This window comes from Andrena cerasifolii, chromosome 15 (assembly GCF_050908995.1).
Source record: "Andrena cerasifolii isolate SP2316 chromosome 15, iyAndCera1_principal, whole genome shotgun sequence".
NCBI lineage: Eukaryota > Metazoa > Arthropoda > Insecta > Hymenoptera > Andrenidae > Andrena > Andrena cerasifolii.
Window position 1 is genome coordinate 3,781,222 of NC_135132.1, and position 19,091 is coordinate 3,800,312.

At 36.3% G+C, this 19,091-nt stretch overlaps 3 protein-coding genes across 4 annotated transcripts; 1 reads left to right on the plus strand and 2 right to left on the minus strand.

Moving 5' to 3' along the window:
- Positions 1-2,149: 2,149 nt before the first annotated feature.
- Positions 2,150-9,389, minus strand: Hrd3 (HMG-coA reductase degradation 3). 2 transcript variants are annotated; one of them, XM_076828206.1, is made up of 7 exons: positions 8,939-9,389; positions 6,611-7,057; positions 6,254-6,501; positions 5,689-6,168; positions 5,345-5,573; positions 4,789-5,195; positions 2,150-2,670 (listed from the first exon to the last, which is right to left on the minus strand). In XM_076828206.1, the coding sequence occupies exons 2-7, from the start codon at positions 7,017-7,019 to the stop codon at positions 2,251-2,253; spliced, it is 2,193 nt and encodes a 730-aa protein (XP_076684321.1). In that variant the 5' UTR covers positions 7,020-7,057; positions 8,939-9,389; the 3' UTR covers positions 2,150-2,250. The 2 variants fall into 2 exon arrangements, with proteins under 2 accessions (XP_076684321.1, XP_076684320.1); XM_076828205.1 differs by having other exon boundaries at positions 6,611-7,062; positions 8,939-9,388.
- Positions 9,390-11,479: 2,090 nt separating this feature from the next.
- Positions 11,480-14,939, plus strand: LOC143377244 (uncharacterized). The gene is made up of 8 exons (XM_076828313.1): positions 11,480-11,787; positions 12,016-12,287; positions 12,361-12,514; positions 12,623-12,802; positions 12,885-13,257; positions 14,104-14,207; positions 14,580-14,703; positions 14,772-14,939. The coding sequence occupies exons 1-8, from the start codon at positions 11,630-11,632 to the stop codon at positions 14,937-14,939; spliced, it is 1,533 nt and encodes a 510-aa protein (XP_076684428.1). The 5' UTR covers positions 11,480-11,629.
- A 963-nt stretch (positions 14,940-15,902) lies between these two features.
- On the minus strand, positions 15,903-18,705 carry LOC143377205 (ribosome biogenesis protein NOP53). The gene is made up of 3 exons (XM_076828255.1): positions 17,872-18,705; positions 16,304-16,812; positions 15,903-16,045 (listed from the first exon to the last, which is right to left on the minus strand). The coding sequence occupies exons 1-3, from the start codon at positions 18,610-18,612 to the stop codon at positions 15,955-15,957; spliced, it is 1,341 nt and encodes a 446-aa protein (XP_076684370.1). The 5' UTR covers positions 18,613-18,705; the 3' UTR covers positions 15,903-15,954.
- Positions 18,706-19,091: the final 386 nt, after the last annotated feature.

A 19,091-nucleotide genomic window follows, 5' to 3' on the forward strand; every position in this document is an offset into this window, starting at 1 on the left:
TTTTGCTTGTGAAGAATTGTTCTTTTTCAGTTATGTCGTTATAAAAATATACCCCACAGTGCAAAATTTTATCTTTCCCTTTATATTCAAAGACGTTTATATTTACGTCATTCATCTAAGTAAGCATGATTTACTTAATTTATTTTATGTCAATGAAATCGTTATATACCAGATCCCTAATGATGCCTTGATTTTAATTAAAAATCAAGAAATGGATTCTATCCATATAGAATACTACCATAATTATTATCCATAGAGCACACTTCGTTGCAGGGACGTTGCAGGAACGTTGAGATGTTGCATGGTTGCAGCGCAATATTGCTGCAACGTTGCAGCGCAATATTGCACGGGGCAGACATAGGAATATTGCTGCAACATTGCAGCAACGAAGTGTGCTGTATAGGTATATGTATTTCATAAATTGCTAATAATTGACTATCTAAGATTGTGATATATGTATTAAAAGTTATCATTTATTATCCACATTATTTGAGCACTATCGGAGTATGGTATGTGTACATACAAGTCATTTTCGTCATCTTTATACTTTCTAACTTTTTTTTTATCTTTCTTTAAACAACCTGTTTTTTTCGCTGCCCCATTCGTTTCTTTTAAAAAATTACTATTTCGTTATGTTATCTGCCTAAGCATAACAATCGAAAAAGAATAACTAAAAAAAGTATACCATACAATATAGAATTCTTAAAAATTATAACAAAATTTATTAAATGTTCGATAATAAATAATACATTTTTTTATGATTTTAATCAAGGAATAGGTATTTATACATTGATGTATGTAACATACATTTTTATACAGATATTCACATTTTTAGTTAAAAAGTGTAACTTTTTAACATAATATACATTTACGTAAAAGATGATTATAAAAGTAATGGACCGTTGTCTGTAAAGAAACGAAACCTTCTAGATAAATTTATTTTACCAGATTTTATACCATAAGGAAACCATATATTGGTAAATAAATATAATAAATTAATACCATAATTATTCTACCAAAATTGTGTATCCTTTTTGTGAATAAATATACGTAATAATACATCTAATAAACGGTAATTTAAATTCTATGACATAACTTTCTAAACGTAAAGTGTCCACTGTAATGGCGGTAAAAAACACACATTCGAAAACCTACCTGTATCGTACTCTACGTAAATATGTGTAACATTTTATTTAGATTATGGTGTTTTTTGAATACGAACGATGTTTTATTCACCTCAACTCTCAAACTGCCTACTCATAAAACACATTTTTCATGATTTTTTTTGTTACATACCTATATACCTATTTTGTAGAAATTAGGGCTGGGTGCGAACTTAATTTTTAAATTCGCCAAACTCGAATCCGAAACTTTATACGGCTTCGAAACTCCCGAAACATTCGAAACTCTCGAAACTTCAAATACTGATTCCGTTTTGTAAACGCAATATCGTGTTTTAAGAACTGGCCAACAAAATTTTTTAATATATCGCTACTGACCATAGTTAAAAAAAGCATAACAATATACAGATTCGCGAGGCAAGCTGCGAACGATTCATTGATTTTATACTTTTTCTTATCTGGGTTTCGAGAGTTTCAAATCACGAAAAAAAGTGCAAAGTTTCGAATTTTCGAAACTCGGAAATTTTCTTAGGTTTCGAGGAGTTTCGACGCTTCGAGAAACCCATCCCTAGTAGAAATATACATACATATACATATCGAGAAATATTTAACATAAAAGTCTGTCGCAAAAAATAATGTAAATATCGAAAAATATTGTAACTAAAATAGTCTCTGGAAATGAAATAAATGATAAAGGAGATTTTTGAAAATTTGGCTCGAAACCATGCGAAAACTTGGACTTTCGTAATGGCTCATCAAATTTCTTTAAAACTTATATTTCCATCTCACGCAGCGGATACAAATAAGTACAAATATTTGCATATCCCCCGAATAACAAACTCAACAGTTCAAATTCGCAACTTAATAAGTTTAGCATTTTTTAAATTTCGATAAATAAATATCAATTAGTCACGCACATATCTGCACACATTCGCACATCATGAAAATCTTACAAGTACACAATTTCGAAACCCTTTAGAATCTGTAGTGTTTTTGTGCAAATAAGGTGGTTCAATAAAAACAACATGTCGGTATGCACGTAGGTGCATGTATTTATGAACCATCAGTAACAAACTTGACTTCATCTAAGAGGAGAAAAAAAAAGGACTCAAACAGAAACGATGTAGGACTAATTAATTCTAGGCGGAGGTGGTGGCTGTGGCCTACGGAAGTAAATGATTAAACTGAGCATGCCAGTGAGCAGTCCTATGAGATACAAGTCCCAATTCTGGCCCAAGAACTGGTCCCATTTATTCAAATGATCGACGAGGCTATCTAAATAATCCAAACCAAAAAGGAAAAATAGTTTAATGAGAGCCAATGCTACAGGAAGTCTGGCGTCTGGGCTTGCTTCCGCTGCAAGGTCATAACAACGTTTGGCTAAATATCGATCCTTCGCCAGGCCCAAACCACGTTCGTGCATATATCCGAGGTTAAACATTGCCTGGGCGTTAGGTTGCTGCTCAGAGGCTGATCGATAGTGACTAGCAGCAGCCTCATAGTCAACTTTCGTTCCTCTGCCATAATAGTGGGCATCTCCTAGCTTCACCTAATATAATTAATATATTATAAACAATAGCACAGGTGAAATTTAGGTTACATAATTATTAATGTAGGGACAACTGTATTTTTACTATTCCTTTAAACTATATACGTATACATACTGTAACAGTAGGGTGGCCTTTATTTTGCAATGTCCAATTTCTTTTGCTCTGACCCCCTAGTATGGTTCCATTTCATAAAAAAATAATCCCTGAAAAAGGTTCTTGCAATCGGACAACAGGAAAGGGTGTCGAGGCCTTAATATTTAGAATTCATCAATGATTTGGATTTAAAGAATTCCTCAAACATGGTAGGTCCGCACCAAAGCCCTGCAACGGCCGGACATATCGCGGGTCATCGTTGATTTCTATCCGCCCGAGGCGCCCGAAACGCCCGAAACAGTCACAAGTCATGACGTCACCAAACGTATCGGACACTCTCGGCCACCTCGGGCGGATAGACATCAACGATGATCCGACCGATCTCCGCCGCGGGTACGGATGGGTCGGATAAGCCTTCGGTGGCGTCGGGCGGGTTAACCGCGGGTAGCGTGGGTTAGTGAAACTTCGTATCCGGGCGGTTCGGGCGTATCGAGATACAGTTGGGTGACGGGCGGATCAAGGTGCAATTTCATACTGACACTCGACGCTTGGTTTGAGTGTCGAAACCAGTCACGTGATTGGTCCACGGGACTTTGAGCGTCGAAACTAGTCACGTGATCCGTCCACGGGACTTTGAGCGTCAAAACCAATCACGTGACCGACGCTCAACCAACGAACGAGCTAACCGAGTTTAGCTTTTTCGCTTGATGCTGAAAGTCACGTGGACCAATCACGTGACTGGTTTTGACGCTCAAAGCGAGCGTCGGGTGTCAGCATGAAATTGCACCTTCAAACCCGCCCGATGCAGGAATCTGGTGCGCACTATGCGCGTACAAGGCAATACGCCACACCATAGAGGTGGTACACGCGTAATGCGGACCTCTCTATATTCATACGCTATTATCTAAAAAATGGTTGGAGGCACGAAAGAATTATATATACAGTAATTGTAGAAAATTGTATGCTCTCTTAATATTATTTGACCAAAATTTCGATAGGGCTTACCTTTTTTGGAAAATTCTTTAAATCCAAACTTTTCCTGTTGTCCGATTGCAATAAACATTTTCAGGGATTTTTCTTTTATGAAATGAAACCACACTAGGAGGTGAGAGCAAAGAAATACGAAAACAAATTTCGAGAAGTATAAAGAAGGCCCACCCTACTGTAACACAGTACCCAATATACTACAATCTACAAATGCTTATAAAGCAGAAAGTGTTCCAAATTAAAATTTAATTCCACGAATGGAAATTAGTTTCTTAGGAAAGTAATAATAAGCTAATATAAAATACCTGAGAAATTATTATACCCGTACCGAATATTGAGCGAATGAAATAATGTAATCAAAGATAAATTCGCATAATAAAATTTGAATAATGTACGGTTGCGAGCTGAGAAGAAGTCAGACTACCCACAAGCTGAAATGTCACAGGGGTAAGGGGAATCGTTCGCTCGCTGCACCCAATCCCTTGCAACAAAGTCCGCCGCGTAACGAAAAACGCGAACGAAACAAATCACGACAGCCCGCGAAGATGGACAGCCACTAAGAAACCTAAAGGTGGAATCAGACGGCGCGTGAATCGGCGATCTTTGCGCGCGAATCGCCGATTTACGCGCCATCTGATTTGTCATGGATCGCAGAGTCGTGCTCGCCAAGCCGACTTGCCGAGCCTGGACGAGCCGAGCAAGCTCGCCGATTCACGCGCTTGCTTCCCCTTCCAATCTTTCTTTCGCGCAGCGTGCCTTCCGTTGTCAAGGAGACCGCGCGACGCTACGAGGGCTGCCATGACGGGCTAGCCGGGTTAGCGTCTTTGCGGTTAGCGTCGCGCGGTATCCCGGACAACGCGGACGAGAGTGGGAGAACCCCGAGTAGGATTTCCTTAAAGTAGGATTTCTTGGAAGGGATAGGGTGGAGCGAGCGGACGATTCCCTTTGCCCCTGTGATATTTCAGCTTGTTAGTCCGACTTCTTTCCAGCTCGCAATAGTATTTAAAGTATAGTTTTAGATTTCTCATTACATATACCTGAGCAGCAGAGTATCCTTGCGCAGAAGCTCTGGCCCATAGAGCGAGTGCCCTGACCAACCCCTCTTCTTCCGACAATATTGTAGTCTCTCCTTTATCAAGTATGAAGGCAGCATTGCTCTGTGCAACCTCGTAACCCATTTCTGCGAGGAGGGCATAGTTCACAAAAGCCTCATTGATTCTATCCTCTCTGTAATCTGTATGAGCGACCATTAGCTGGTCACTCCATTTGCCTCTTTCGGCGACGTTCTTTAGAAGCTCAACAGCGGCTGGGCAACTACGAGTCATGCCCGCGCCAGTGGCGTGCATTTGCGCTAAGTTGTAGTATGCCAACACATGACCATACTGACTGGCCAAATTAAAGAACTTGTGGGCTAATTTGTAATCACGTTTTACGCCCGTTCCTCCTATTAAGATAATTCAATAATTAGAGATACTAAATGAATTAATAAAAGCATCTGAAATTAATATTTTTTAAGAGAACAATTTAAGGCAATAGCATTTACATCCTGGGAAACATATTTTTGAAAATGCACTAGAATTTTCAAAAACGTACTGAAATACATGTTGCCAAGGTGGAGCTGTCCATCGACCCATCCCTGCTCTGCGGCTTGGCTAAAGAAATGGAGGGCTTTCGCAGTGTCTCTCTCAACTCCCCTTCCATAAAGATACATATGCCCTAAGCCGCTTTGCCCAACAGCGTTTCCAAGTTCCGCAGCTTTCTTAAAATATTTGTACGCCGTCTTATTATCTGGCTGCACTATTTCATTGCCCTCCAAATAAATCTAGATAAAATATTGTGCATTTTCAATTATTTGCATTTCTTCGGCTAATGAATAGAATTTACTTATTTTACGCGAAGAATAGTTGACGCGTATAACAATTAAATATTTCTGTTACCTTCCCGAGGTAAGCCATGGCTATCGGGTGTCCGGCATCAGCAGCATGCTGGAAATAGTGCATCGCTCTTACGTGATCTAACGGGACACCTCTGCCGCCCTGATAATGTAGCTGCCCTAATCCAAGTTGAGCCTGCGTGTCCCCTTTCTTCGCTAACAACTGATAATATTCTATCAAGTCCTGATCAAGAATTCCTGAGCTGTATCCAGGATTCTCTTGTTCATCCAAAAGCTTAACCCGCTGTATAACTGGTCCTCCGCTGAAAGAAACTCCTTCTGCAACTTTATTAGCAACCTTGCGATAAAAATCCAAGGCTCTTTCGCAAGAAGGTGGCGTCGTGACGCCAGCCCAATGACGGTAACCCAGGGCCATTTGTGCACGAGTATCACCACCTAGCGCTGCTGCCGTATAATGCAGAAGCGCCTTAGCCTGCGAGGCATTTACTCCGCCTAATCCTGTCGCGTATAAAAATCCCATGCCCTGGAAATAATATACGCGATATCTTCGATTTATGAACTAAAATATATCACCCGGTGTATGTATAAAAACTGAAAGATTTACGCACCATGTGGGCAGAAGGTAGCCCAGTTTCAGCGAGTTCTTTGAATGTTTGGTAAGCAGCTGGAATGTCTTGTCTAGATGTCCAGAAGGAAGTTGGATCAAATCGCGTTCCTAGCAACTGAGCCCATGCCAGCGTAGATCTAGCCTCCCGATGACCATGGTACGCCGCAGATTGTAATAGCTGATATGCTTCTGCTTTATTAGAACGCGTGGAATTGATGATTCGCTGTGCTTTCCTAAACATCTGCTCCACTGAAAGTTTTAAAAATTTTGCTTCGTTATTAATTAAATTAAAGTTTATTTTTTATTAAATACTTGTATACTCAATTATTACAATGGCATTTAATATCTTTCAATGTACCTTCCTGTTGTTCCGGAGTCAGAGGTTCCTGCACTTCATCATTCAAAGGTTCAAATTGCTCCTCTTCGCTCCACGCTTCTGTATCTTCTTCCTCGATTCTTAAGTTACTGCTTTTCATCCAAACATTTCTCATTACAGAACTCTCCTCTTTAGTTTTCGGCTCGTTCTCCACCTCTTCTTTCCGTTTCGTAATTTTGTCGCTTAAATATGGTTCAGAAGCTGGTACCATCTTTAGGATGGTATCGTGTAAAGCCTTCAGCTCCCTGAAGTGTTCGAACGGATGTTCTTCCAGACTAACATCTTCCTCCGCTTCTTCGTCAGAAGTCTCCGATCGTTTTTTGGAAACTTCTGGCTCAGATGAAGCAGACATAACCAGCAGGAGTAAAATTAGTTCCTTCCTCAGCTTCATTTCGTTGGCTGTATCTTCACCTTGCTTCTGCTGATGAACTGATCTTAATACAAACAATCAAATTAATCTCTTAATGCCTCTTGCTCTTCTCACTTTTCTGATAAATGATATCAGTACATTTATAATCAGAATCAAATTCCGCAGTGGTTATTATTAATAAAAATTCGTAATTCATACTGTATTAACTACTAATGGTCACCTAAAGTTTGTAAAGAATTGAATTTGAATATACACGAGGCTCTAAATACATTAAAACTTAACTGCAATTCAGCCGTTGGTTAGAATCTGATCCTGATTCCCATTCAAAAAGAATTTGCCCACATTACGAACAAATATTTGGTATAAAAAAGACGCGATTCTTACATATTTTACTTCTTTATTGTACATACGTGATTCTTCTTAAAATAATTACAAATAATATAAAAGTTTTAGAAGAAGATGTAAAAAAGCTCATTATATCTACGAAATATTTACTATATTTTAATTTCCATCAGTTTCATTATTAGTAATCTGTATTTTTGCTAGTTCTCACAAGCAACAGCGACTGCTGCCAATTCTATGAAATTAGAAATAAATTTCGAGCAATGAACGTGACCTGAATTTTCTTTTAATGATAAAGAATTCTTTTATACCGCATTAAGGGGGGTGGCAGGATAAGATCAACAATGTATAGCTCAATGATTGATAATTAGAAGAATTTGGTAGGGCTGACAGGGGCACAGTCTGGAAGAAGTAAAGGAGCTTCAAATACCTAGGGTATAATGTCCAGAAAAATGGGAGCAGAGAGATGCATACAAGGGAAGTCATAAAGAAAGCAAGAATAGCAATGGCGCAGATATGGGGAATAGGACAAAGAATGTTTAAGCACAATTTTCAGAGAAGAATGAGAATATTCAGAAGCATAGTGAAAAGTATCTTGCTGTAGGCGTCAGAAATTTGGGGATGGATGGAAGCAGAAAAAGTAGAGAAAATACAGGAGAAATACATAAGATGGACTTTAGGTTCGGACTACAATACACCAGCATATCTCGTAAACCAAAGCCGACCGCCAAAAAGTTTAAAGGGAAATGTTGTTCAAAATGACGACTTTGACGACATATGCGAAGGTCATCGAAATCAGCGAGGGCCCAGTTCATCGGCAAGTTTTACCTTAATCATTCTATAATTTAAGAAAACTGAAGACTATACAAATTATAATAGAATTGTATTATTTGTAACAGGTATCATCAACAAAATGTTCTGTAATAAAATAATAAAAAATACACTTTTTTAACAAAAATATTATATTGTTAAGGTTTAAGTGGAAAAAGTAATGGAAAACAAAAGGTCCTTAGATTCTTAGCAGGCTGTTGAAGGCGAAATAATTTCCCCAATATTTCTACAAGTTCGTGGTAACAGGAATCTAATTTCTTCACAGTTTTATTAATCCAGCGCAAATTTTTATCCCTTCAGCGCAAATTTTTATTTGAAAAAGAACCAACCTACCCAACAACATAAAACTTCAGCAGATCTACTTTTCAGAGAAATGGCTGGCCAGAAACTTTCAATACTTTAAAATCCGCCTATTGTAATTAAGATTAAAAAAAAAATTAAAATTAAAAATAATCGTCTATATTCGTCAGTCCCCATAATTTAAGTCCCATGGTTTTTATCACCTCTCCCTGCAAGTAATTAAAAGCATTTACTAATACCTCTTTCCCGAATTGCCGCCTTTACCCCCGAAATGAGAGTAATTATTTCAAAATTATAGCGACGGTTAAACGTCACTTTGAAAAAGACATTTGACACATCAACATTCTCTGTGTACAGTAATTACGAAGATATTACGTTTCGGAGATTCTATAACCTAAACGCCTTACGAGCGCGCAATACGAAAGAGAATAGGTGTATCGTTGGAGAAAGGATGTTTTTATTCTCACCTTTAGTTCGAACAGCTTAATAAGAACCTTCTTGTATTCATCTTAAGGTACGTTTCCGGAGAATTCGACTTTTCGTGGCAGAAAGGCAACGTTACGTCATTGAGACACGTCAACGCACATCTTCGGTTATCGCGCTAACGATTTCTCGCGATCACTTTCGAAGATACTGTTTTTTCATGCTAAATTTATGTCGCCTTGTATTTTACCCCAATTACTGGGCATTAAATCATACTGCACGCCCAGCTATCCACGAATCAGCTGTTTCGCGAATGTTTGTTTTCGGGAACCTGAGGTGCCCGCACACTCCGAGCTTTGAATAACTCTGAAGTTGGCCGCTAATTATATAAATGTAATTTATATATCACTTCGAAATTATACGGATAGGAGCTCGGCCCTAAGAAATCGAGTCTCGTTGTCGATAGCAGATAATGATTTATATAAATATTAATTGTAATCGGTTAGTAACATAACCTATAAATCATTACATATGTACACAGTTCTCTTGTAGTGTTGTACCCTGAAGTTTCAACGATGGAGGAGATACGAATATAAAAATAAAAGTTAGCAAAACTGATTCCTATATAGTAAGGCTTGCTTTAAATGTATTTAGAAACAAAGAACCCAGGTGTAGATGACAATTGTTTACTTATCAGATGATATAGCTACCATCAAATTTTTTCCTACAGTAGATTTACCGATAAAGTCGATGAACGATAAAGTATCGGAAAAAATAAGAAAAGGTGGATAAAAGCCAACGTTCAAATGGGTGTAGTCTTGAGACTAGAATGTCGATATATTTCGAACACTGCATATAGTTCGTTTAAAAGAACGATATACTTGATAATTTTTTACATATAGGTACAATGTGTGACTGTAACAAGTGCATGAAACTTCCAGGGTGAATTTAGCACTGAAAAACTATAGTTATATATAAAGAAATGTTTTCATACGACCATATGTCCGATTAGAACTTGTTTTCGCGTTTCAGCAATTTTTTTATAGAAATTTGTGTGTATGTAATAATACAGTAAAGATAGCAATAATTGACTGATGATAAGAATAATAATAATAATTCATTGGTAACATTTACAGACTATATATGTAGATGTATACTATAGTCAACAAGGTTGCACGTGTACATGAGATATGCAGCGTTATTTGTGGACAATCGAACGGAATTGAATTCGATTGTGCATAAACCATGGACCTAAGCAGGGCTGTTCTGGGTTTTGGCCGTTCTGGGTTTTTGCCGCTCAGGTGCAAAAACAATTTTGCTGTCCTTATTAATTCAATATTCTTTAATTAAGAATTTAATATGCAGTGCTTACTTTTATATCTATACATACATAATTTTAAAAAGTTATCATGCAAAAGAGTTTCGATTATTATTCTTATCAATAAAAATTTTACATATAATAAACGGCCTGCGGCCGCTCCTAGGTTTGGCCGGCCAGGTGCGGGGGCACCTTCTGCACCCCCGCCAGGAACGGCCCTGGACCTAAGAATTAAATGGACGGAGCACAAAGCTGCGGGGCCTAAGCTCGTATAAGTAAAGCCTGATTCAAACACGTCGAGTAATTTAGTTGAGTAGGGAGTAATTTCGTAATTTTTCGTGTGTGAACACGAAAATTTAGTCAAGTAGTTTAGTAAAACAATGGTAAATTCCTAAATTACTCGCTACTTGACTAAATTGCTCGACGTGTCTGTTCCAGCCTTAAGGACGGTGCATACTGCGCATGCGGTGGCAGACGATCGGTGATAGGTTAATGAAAGTGACATATCATTGATAAGAGGCATTGCCTCTTTTATATTTTTTTTATGGTTAAGTTTGTCGTTGAGTTTGAAACGTTAATACGTAACTGCAACATTATATTTTGGTGTCTTAAGACTTGGTAAAACTTATGCCACTGGTTCATTAAATCAGTTATTATAGTACAAAATTGCTAAAATCCGGAAACAAGGTCAAATCGTACATACATGTTCTGATGATCTTTTTTTATTATTTCCCAGTGCTGAATCTACCATGCATGATTGAAGTTTGGAGCACTTGTTATTTTACATCCTGTATATACAGAACAATAAATGAAATTCCGGGCATTCTTTAGTATTCTGTTATTATGTCCATGTACATATATATTTACCATAGAGGCTCCCAAAGATAAAGTCGCTTTCATTATCATGGCATGGAAATTTCGATATTTGGTTGTAGAGGCTATTCCAAAAATTTATGGAAAAATTCTTCATACCGAAAGAAATCGAAAAATCCATTACCATTTTATAATCTGGCGCTTCATTTTTCGTATATAAATAAGCAATTTAAATTTTAGATTATAAGATATCCAGGTTGTTATCGAATTGTATATATTATACTAATATCACTGTATATTATTAATAATACGATATATTGGTTTTTTCAAGAGCCTGAAATTTCCCATGAATATTAACGTCGTTCATTTGTATCACGTTTGAAGTTACAACGCTCTGAACGTCGCAACGATTAACACGATATACTTTATTTGCGCGTTATTGAAGTAACACGTTATACTTCATGTCCGTTATAACATTCACGCGAACAATGCGTTAACGTTATTTTGATGATTCCTTTTTCATATTAAATAAAATAGAATATATTTTTCAGTACACAAAAAATTTCATTATTTGTGATAATTTAAAGGTTCGTTGTACGTAAAAATGGTGGATTTACACGGGAAGGACAAGGGAAACATATCATTGCCAGTGACACTGCAATCCTGGGACCATGACGAGGCCAAGCACAAACCGACAATTATTAATATGCAAAGGACTTTTTACAATATTAGAGTCGCTGATACTGAAAATAAAATACACAGGTTACAAGTAAAATATGATGTCGCATTAACCAACTGTCGATAAAAAGGATCAAGAAGGGTTCCTTTACGCTTTACGTAAATGTAGTAAAATTTCTGCGTATACTCTGCACGATATTTTTATTTTGTTTCCCTACATTGTGCGTATGTCGCAGTTTTATAAAACCCCGCTAACAAAGATTCAGAATGCTTCTTTAAAAAATTGGAAATAGACATAAAGAAAATTTATAGGCTAGAAGATCGAAACAGTGAGTTGGAGGAGGAAATCGGAGGGGTGGATGAACTTTTATACGGTGTGGACAGTAAAACAACCGATGAAATTACTAGTCTCTACAAACAAGTTTATGCGCAAACTGATAGAGTTGAAAACTTAAGAAATCAAATCGATCGGTTAGAAAACAGTCGAATACAAGATAAACAGGATCACGAGAATAAAATAGAATTATTGAACCAAAGATATAAAAAAACGAAAGTTGAATATGTTTCCGCAATCAAAGTCTTAAGTAACTTATAGAATCTATCTTCTTTTTTTGCGGATTTTCGTAGTTTCCTTCATATGAGTAAATGTGTTCCTAGCTGCAGAACTTAATACGTTGGAAGATTTTAAGAAGCATCAAAATGCTCTGGAGGAAAAGGTTAAAGCAAACAACGAACGTATGGCACTGAATGAGGAAAAAGTAAAAGAAGTCGTGAAGATTATCAATCGAAAGTTCGAATTTGATAAAGAAATGTATTATGCTGCCATCTATCACATTTTACTGTTTTACTAGAAATTATATAGAAAAAAAAGGAGTTTCATTGTCACTGATGGATTAATTATTGAGCCTTCTTGATTTAGGCTCAAGAATGAAATGTACACTCACCTTCTTGCTCTGGTAGCAAAATTTCAAACAGAAACCAATAGACATATCAGTTTGCCGAATCAAAGATTGATGCAAGAGAACACTATGTTACAAAATGAATTAAAACAAATGTCCAAGGGCGTTTCAATCAGAAAAGAAATTGAAACTAATCGCAAGTAACGTCTTCTCTTGTTCTATACTCACTTGATTCAACAGTTTGTCAAAAAATATTCTGTTACGAAAAATTATGTTGGGTAGAAATTCAAGTGTGCAACACAGGAAGAATATCGTTGAACGGCTTTTAGAGACAAAACGAAATACAGTCACCACAAAGGTGCAGGATTCTGTGTTGAAGCATTTAAAAAAGAAATTTGCAAAGTTGAAAGAACATGTATCTCTTATTAAAGTCCCTGACTCTGGAATGGAAAAAAGATGTGTGATGTCAATTGAGAATGCTCAACAAGCAGGGTGCAAAATCAATTTTCATTTATCAAATGTGCAAATGTTACTTTATAAAGAGAGAATGGAGATAGGTTTTGCGAAGTATCTACAGAGAAAATTGGAGTGCAAAATAAAGGCAGTTGTGGAGACACTTTATGACCTGAAATACACTGTAACATGTATACTTCAGGTATTTTACAGCATTTTTACAGTAAACAATTTTTCCAAGAAATATTGCATTGTAGATTATTAACGAAACGTAAATTACGTTGAGTTGTGATCTTAAATTAAGGGGTCTACTTCTTTTCTACTTTGATTGGCCGAAAAATTTAGCTATTTTTAAAGATTTTTTTCTCAGTAAATACAACATAATGAAATAAATCTTTTTGGTATTTACTAAGAAACTATTCTCATATTATACAAAAAAATTAAAAATAATTTTTTTAATTGGTTTTTTATAGCGTCAATATGGCACCTAAAAAAAGAGGTATGTTCGTGGCGCAGGTGATTTCCCGGCTCAGGCATATCTGAAACAAAAAATTCGAATTCTTAATCTGTATGAGCGTCCTTATCGCCCGTAGCTCAATTAACAATTTTTGTTGAGAAATAACAAAATGGAGGTGGGTTGAAAAAAAGTTTGACAAAACACCCTTTTTCTCGGTTATTTTTCGACAAAATTTTTTAATGGAGGTACGGGTGGTAGCGATGGCAGAGATGGGCAAAAAATAATTTCGAATTTTTTGTTTCAGATAAGCGTGACCCGGGAAATCACCTGCGCCACGAACATACCTCTTTTTTTGAGGTGCCACATTGACGCTATAAAAATATCATTTAAAATAAATTAAAAAATTATTTTTAATTTTTTTGTGTAATATGAGAGTAGCTTAAAAAATTGCAAAAAGATTTATTATATGCTGTATTTATTGAGAAAAAAAAATTAAAAATAGCTTCACTTTTCGGCCGATCAAAGTAGGTACGTGCAAAATTAGTCTTGAGCTATGCCAAGCGAATGTAAATGCATATAAATCTTTCACAGGGTTCTACTGAAATGACGGAGTTGAGTTACACAGAGCTACTCTTGTTCTTGCAAAATATACTTATTAGAGGTCGATCGAAATTTCAGTGCAGTATTATTGAGTCGTAAGTAATAATAAAACATCATATATGTAGTATACAAGATTTTCTATTTAAATTGACCGCCCTAAATACATATACCATAGTTCAGTGATTCTCAACCTGTGGACTGCGAAATGTTTTCTGGGCGGTTGCCAGTTTTTTTTTGCGATTATTAAATTAGAATTATATTCTGAAATACCTATTTTTAATGTGTTTTCTTTATCTTATCTTATATGCATGAGGGAGAGGGGGCTGGTTATTTGAATATTATAAAAGGGAATCGCGACTCAAAAAAGGTTGGGAACACTTGCCAGAACAGTAGGAATGTTATTCTTTAAATATTTATTAAGATTTTCATGCAGTACTGTTTAATTCAATATGTACATGTTAATTAAGGGTTTCAACTATTCGGCGAGAAACAACATTTCCCGCGAAAGACTTGGAAGGAATTCCTGACGATATTCACATACTGGCGAAGTCAGAAGAGAAAGAGCTATCATACAGAGAATTCTTAGACACAGTAAATGAACAGTTTTATTAAATCGTCCACCCGTTTCGTGATTGTATATTTGAATTCTAATATTCTAGATAATAGCAGAGAAGTATCCGGAAAAGGAGAAGTCTACCGAAAGTAGTATATTTGAAGATGACTCTGACACTCTTTTTGAAGATCCCACGTTATTTGATACTTATTTAGAGAACTACGAAGGAGATAAAGATGGCGAGGAAGGCTCAGAAAACGAATCTTTAATGTAAATGAAAAATGAAAGTCCATCATTTACACTTCCTTTTACTATTATTTATGCAAATTTTTCTACGTACTGTTTTATTAAACGATTATTTATAAACATGACTTGAAAGTCAATCAACTATACGATAAACAGTATTAGTAACAAAATTTAAGAGTAACATGTAAATACTTGTATCAAAAAGTGGCTCAGCGTAGTAGAACAAACACAATAGTATAAAATTATTTTCTAAAAGCATTCTTTCCTATTTGGAAATTATTGATAATATTGAATTAAGTTCTTATGTTTTACGAGAACAACGAGAGATTTTTTAAGTAAAATGTACTCGTAAAATTTGAGTTTCAAATAATTTTAATTTATCTTGAACAGGGCCGGCGTGAGGATGGTTGGCGCCCTTATGCAAGAAAATTTTTGGCGCCCCCAAATTTTAGCACCGGTTTTCTATTTAATATGTTTTTCCTTTATGAGGTAAATATAAAAAAGAATTACATTTACATTTTGTTTATGTGGGACTTGGATTCTTTTATTATGAAGCGTGCGATACGTGTAGTTTTTTTAGCGCCCCCTTTAGCTGGCGCCTTTATGCGGCGCATAACTTGCATAATGGGTTCCGCCGGCCCTGATCTTGAAAGCAAAATGAGACTTGTGCGTAAATGAAGTGAGTAGTAGATTTCGGGAACGTAAACTGCATAAAACCTCGAAAGATGTTCGTCACTATATAATTCCGATTCCTGAACACCCTTCAAGATATTGCACTTTTCTTGACAATATTTTTGCTTATGTTATCCCTAATATTTAATGAAATCGCTATGAACTATTGGTATTTAACGATTCATTCGTATTTTTTATTTCAGGCCATGAATTTCGAAAATTTGTTTTTCTGAATAACTGGGTCGCCTACATATATATGTATTCTGTAAATACATATATCTTTGATTTATATAAGTTTTATACACATGCACCCTCACCATTTATATTTGAATAGATTTCTTGTTTATTTTATGTACATTTTTGTATAGTGATTACACTTTGGTAATTAATTCTGCCAGCTTGTCCATGTCAATTTTGTGATCTGGTTTTATAAATCGTTTCACTTTAGCCTTGTCTCGTTTTCTGGAAAAGAAACAAGAGGAGCATGGATTACTGCTTTGATTTGCAATCAGATATATAACTTTTTACGAACTCGTAATTATTTTATGACGTTAAACACTAAAATATTATAAATAATAAAAGATATTAAAGTAGCAATATCTTTTAAGTAATTAATGTTTTGTAAGAAAGTTTTACGATATTTATAAAACTCGAAAGATTTTATAACGAAATATTCATATTGTTTTTCTAATTCAACAATTTCTCATATTCTATACTTACAGTTTAATTTTAGAGGGAGCAACAATGTTCCTCTGTTGGAGAGATTTGAATCTATCATTTAATAGATTTCCAGCTGGTTCAGAATTTCGTAAAGCTCCAGTTAATTCTTCTGTTAGCTTAAAATCAGGCTCTGCAGGCTCAAATTTAACTTTGCTAAGAGTTTTAGTACCCATTCTTTTGAGCAGTTGCTTTTTCAATCTCTTTTCCCTTAGCATCTTTTCTTTTCTTTCCTTAGCAGTCAGTTGCTTATCTAAGAATTTCAACCTGTATATATCTGAGACTTTCCTTTTCTCTAGCTTCTCCTTCTTCTGTTTATGCGCTAACACCTTTTGCTCTTTCTGCTTGCGCCTCTGCACATGTGTCTTCTTCATGTTCTTGACTGGTGGGTTTACAGACTTCACTACTGGATCATCATCTTCATTATTTTCGATGGCATTTTCATTTTCATCCAGCTTCAGACCTTCTGACATTTCTGTCATGTACTCGTTTTCCTTTTGTGTAGGTGAAACCTGTAACAAAATGATAATCCCTTACAAGTTTATAAAAATATACTCTTGTATTTTATGATATAAGATATTATAAAATATTCTGGCTATGCAACAGTGATGATTGACTACATTTTGCGATATTTCTAGTTTCTCATATTCCAGACTAGCTTTTTTCTTAAATTATTGTGCATATCGCACATACGTAACTGTGGAATGTTAAGTTAGCTTCTTCTTAACTCATCTATATTATTTAAAGAAATTTTTAATGACAAGAAGCTTTACTTAGATAAATTTACAGTTGAATAAGCTGGCAGTTCACTATCAACATATAAAAAATTATTCATTGTTTGTTATGCGAATAAAATTATACCCACCACCAGGGGTACCCGACATTTCGGGCTCGGGACGGGCCGGAGACTTTCGGGCGGGATCCCGATAATTTCGTATTGCTCGAGATCCCGAGACTCGATTTGGGCTAAAAGTATGACCGCCAGGAGCGGGCAATTTGATTTTAGGTCCGCTCGGCAAAACTCGGACGCGATCGGCTCGAAAGCCAGCTATTACAGTCTGATTTTCACCGACTGTTTGGTAGCAATGAAAATATATATGTAAATGAATAATAAGATACAAATTATGATTCAACAGGAGATAAAAAGGTAAAGTGGTAAAGTGAACTGGTAGTGATATAAATGATATACATAATCCTTTCCGTCTCCGAGTTTTGCCGAGCCGACCTGAAATCAAATTGCCCGCTCATTGCGGCCATATTTGTAGCCCGAACCGAGTCTCGGGATCCCGAAACTTTCGGGATCTCGAGCAATCTGAAAGTATCAGGACCCTGCCCGATCCTGCCCGAAATTTCCCGACCCGTCCCGAGGGCCGAGAACCCGAGCCTCGGGACGATCCGCACACTCCCCCCACCACTATTACATATATTCTGTTCCACGAGAGAACGGTTCCCTTCTGCGCAGCTTGTCCCAAATGCGATTGGTGGCGCCACTAGTGCAGCAAAGACAGAGTAGGTGTCAACTGCGCGGAGCCTACTATATTATAAACAAAACTACGTTATAAACAAAATACCTTTTTAAACATTTTTGTGGTAACCCTCTCCAGATGTGCTTCTTCCTTCATTACTTCCAATTCTTTCTTTGCAATCTCCTGCAACAACGTTTGATGATCCGCAAACGATGGATTATAAGATGTTCCTGGATGAGGTACCTCGATAGCTGATATAGCGGAAGGTCTTTTATGTAAAGAAGTCGGTAGTTTCTTTTTCCTTTCCCCGAAATGAGACAGCGTGTGTCTGACAGTGTCCGAAGACATCCAGTCAGTATCGATTTCCTTCCCAAGCTTGCCCTTCCACACATCGTCATTGAACTCACCTCTCTTCGGTTTATTCAATTTTTTCTTCGCTTCGATCATTCTATTCTTTATGCGCAACCTTTCTTTTAATTTTAAAATTCCTTGAGACTCTCTCAGAGCTTCCTTTCTCAAAAGGAGAACATTCTTCCTTTCTTCTTTCGTTCTTACGCGATTCCTCTTTGTTATTGGATCCGGGACTGCTGTGTGCGGTTTTAAAATATTGAAACAACGCGGCTCTTTCGATTGCAATAGTTTCCGACGTGCTTTCTTCGGAAGGATCTCAGGTTTCGTAGAGATTACGAATAAGTCAGAATTTTCACGAACGGAAAACGAACCTAACCTTTCCTCTAACCTAGAATCCTCCAGGAACTTGTCAACATCCTTCGTGTCTACATGCTTACGCCACGCTTTCTTTGTTTTCTTAGACACTTTCCGCTTCTTCGTCTTCACTTCGATCATTTTGCTTTAATTAAATACAAACAATTGCGTACCCCGCTTTTCTGTTTTTAAAAGAAACGTGCCTTTGACTTAAAGTTTCGATGTTGATGTTCTGTTTGTGTCTCGTAAATTACGAGTTGTAAGTTTAAATCTGAAAGGATACAACTTCAAGATGGTAGTTAATCATGCGCAAAACGAGTTTTGGATATCATGAAGGCATGTATTCATCAAATATGTTTTCATAAAATTATAGAAACAAAACAGAAATACGAGGGTCAAATTTGTTATTGCAATAAACAAATGAAAAAATATAAGAAATAAAAGAGTGAAACTTACATAAAATAAATAAGAAAATATAAATAAAGCGAAAACCGTTGGGAAATGAAAAATATTTAAATATATCGACTCTTTCGGTACGAGTGTAACAAATTATATTTATTATTCTATATGCATTTCTTTGACTAACGTTTCAATATCCATGTTTCGTCAGTGTAACTTAA

What these genes read in the sequence shown, in the direction of transcription:
- LOC143377205 (XM_076828255.1), bottom strand. Translation starts at nt 18,612, where the DNA reads ATGATCGAAGTGAAGACGAAGAAGCGGAAAGTGTCTAAGAAAACAAAG. An exon ending in CCACAAAAATGTTTAAAAAG is followed by an intron (nt 16,813 to 17,871) that starts GTATTTTGTTTA and finishes ATTTTGTTACAG; the next exon opens with GTTTCACCTACACAAAAGGA. An exon ending in GCTCCCTCTAAAATTAAACT is followed by an intron (nt 16,046 to 16,303) that starts GTAAGTATAGAA and finishes TTTCTTTTCCAG; the next exon opens with AAAACGAGACAAGGCTAAAG.
- Hrd3 (XM_076828206.1), bottom strand. Translation starts at nt 7,019, where the DNA reads ATGAAGCTGAGGAAGGAACTAATTTTACTCCTGCTGGTTATGTCTGCT. An exon ending in GACTCCGGAACAACAGGAAG is followed by an intron (nt 6,502 to 6,610) that starts GTACATTGAAAG and finishes TAAAACTTTCAG; the next exon opens with TGGAGCAGATGTTTAGGAAA. An exon ending in GGCTACCTTCTGCCCACATG is followed by an intron (nt 6,169 to 6,253) that starts GTGCGTAAATCT and finishes TATTATTTCCAG; the next exon opens with GGCATGGGATTTTTATACGC.
- LOC143377244 (XM_076828313.1), top strand. Translation starts at nt 11,630, where the DNA reads ATGGTGGATTTACACGGGAAGGACAAGGGAAACATATCATTGCCAGTG. An exon ending in TTCCGCAATCAAAGTCTTAA is followed by an intron (nt 12,288 to 12,360) that starts GTAACTTATAGA and finishes ATGTGTTCCTAG; the next exon opens with CTGCAGAACTTAATACGTTG. An exon ending in CAGTGCAGTATTATTGAGTC is followed by an intron (nt 14,208 to 14,579) that starts GTAAGTAATAAT and finishes ATGTTAATTAAG; the next exon opens with GGTTTCAACTATTCGGCGAG.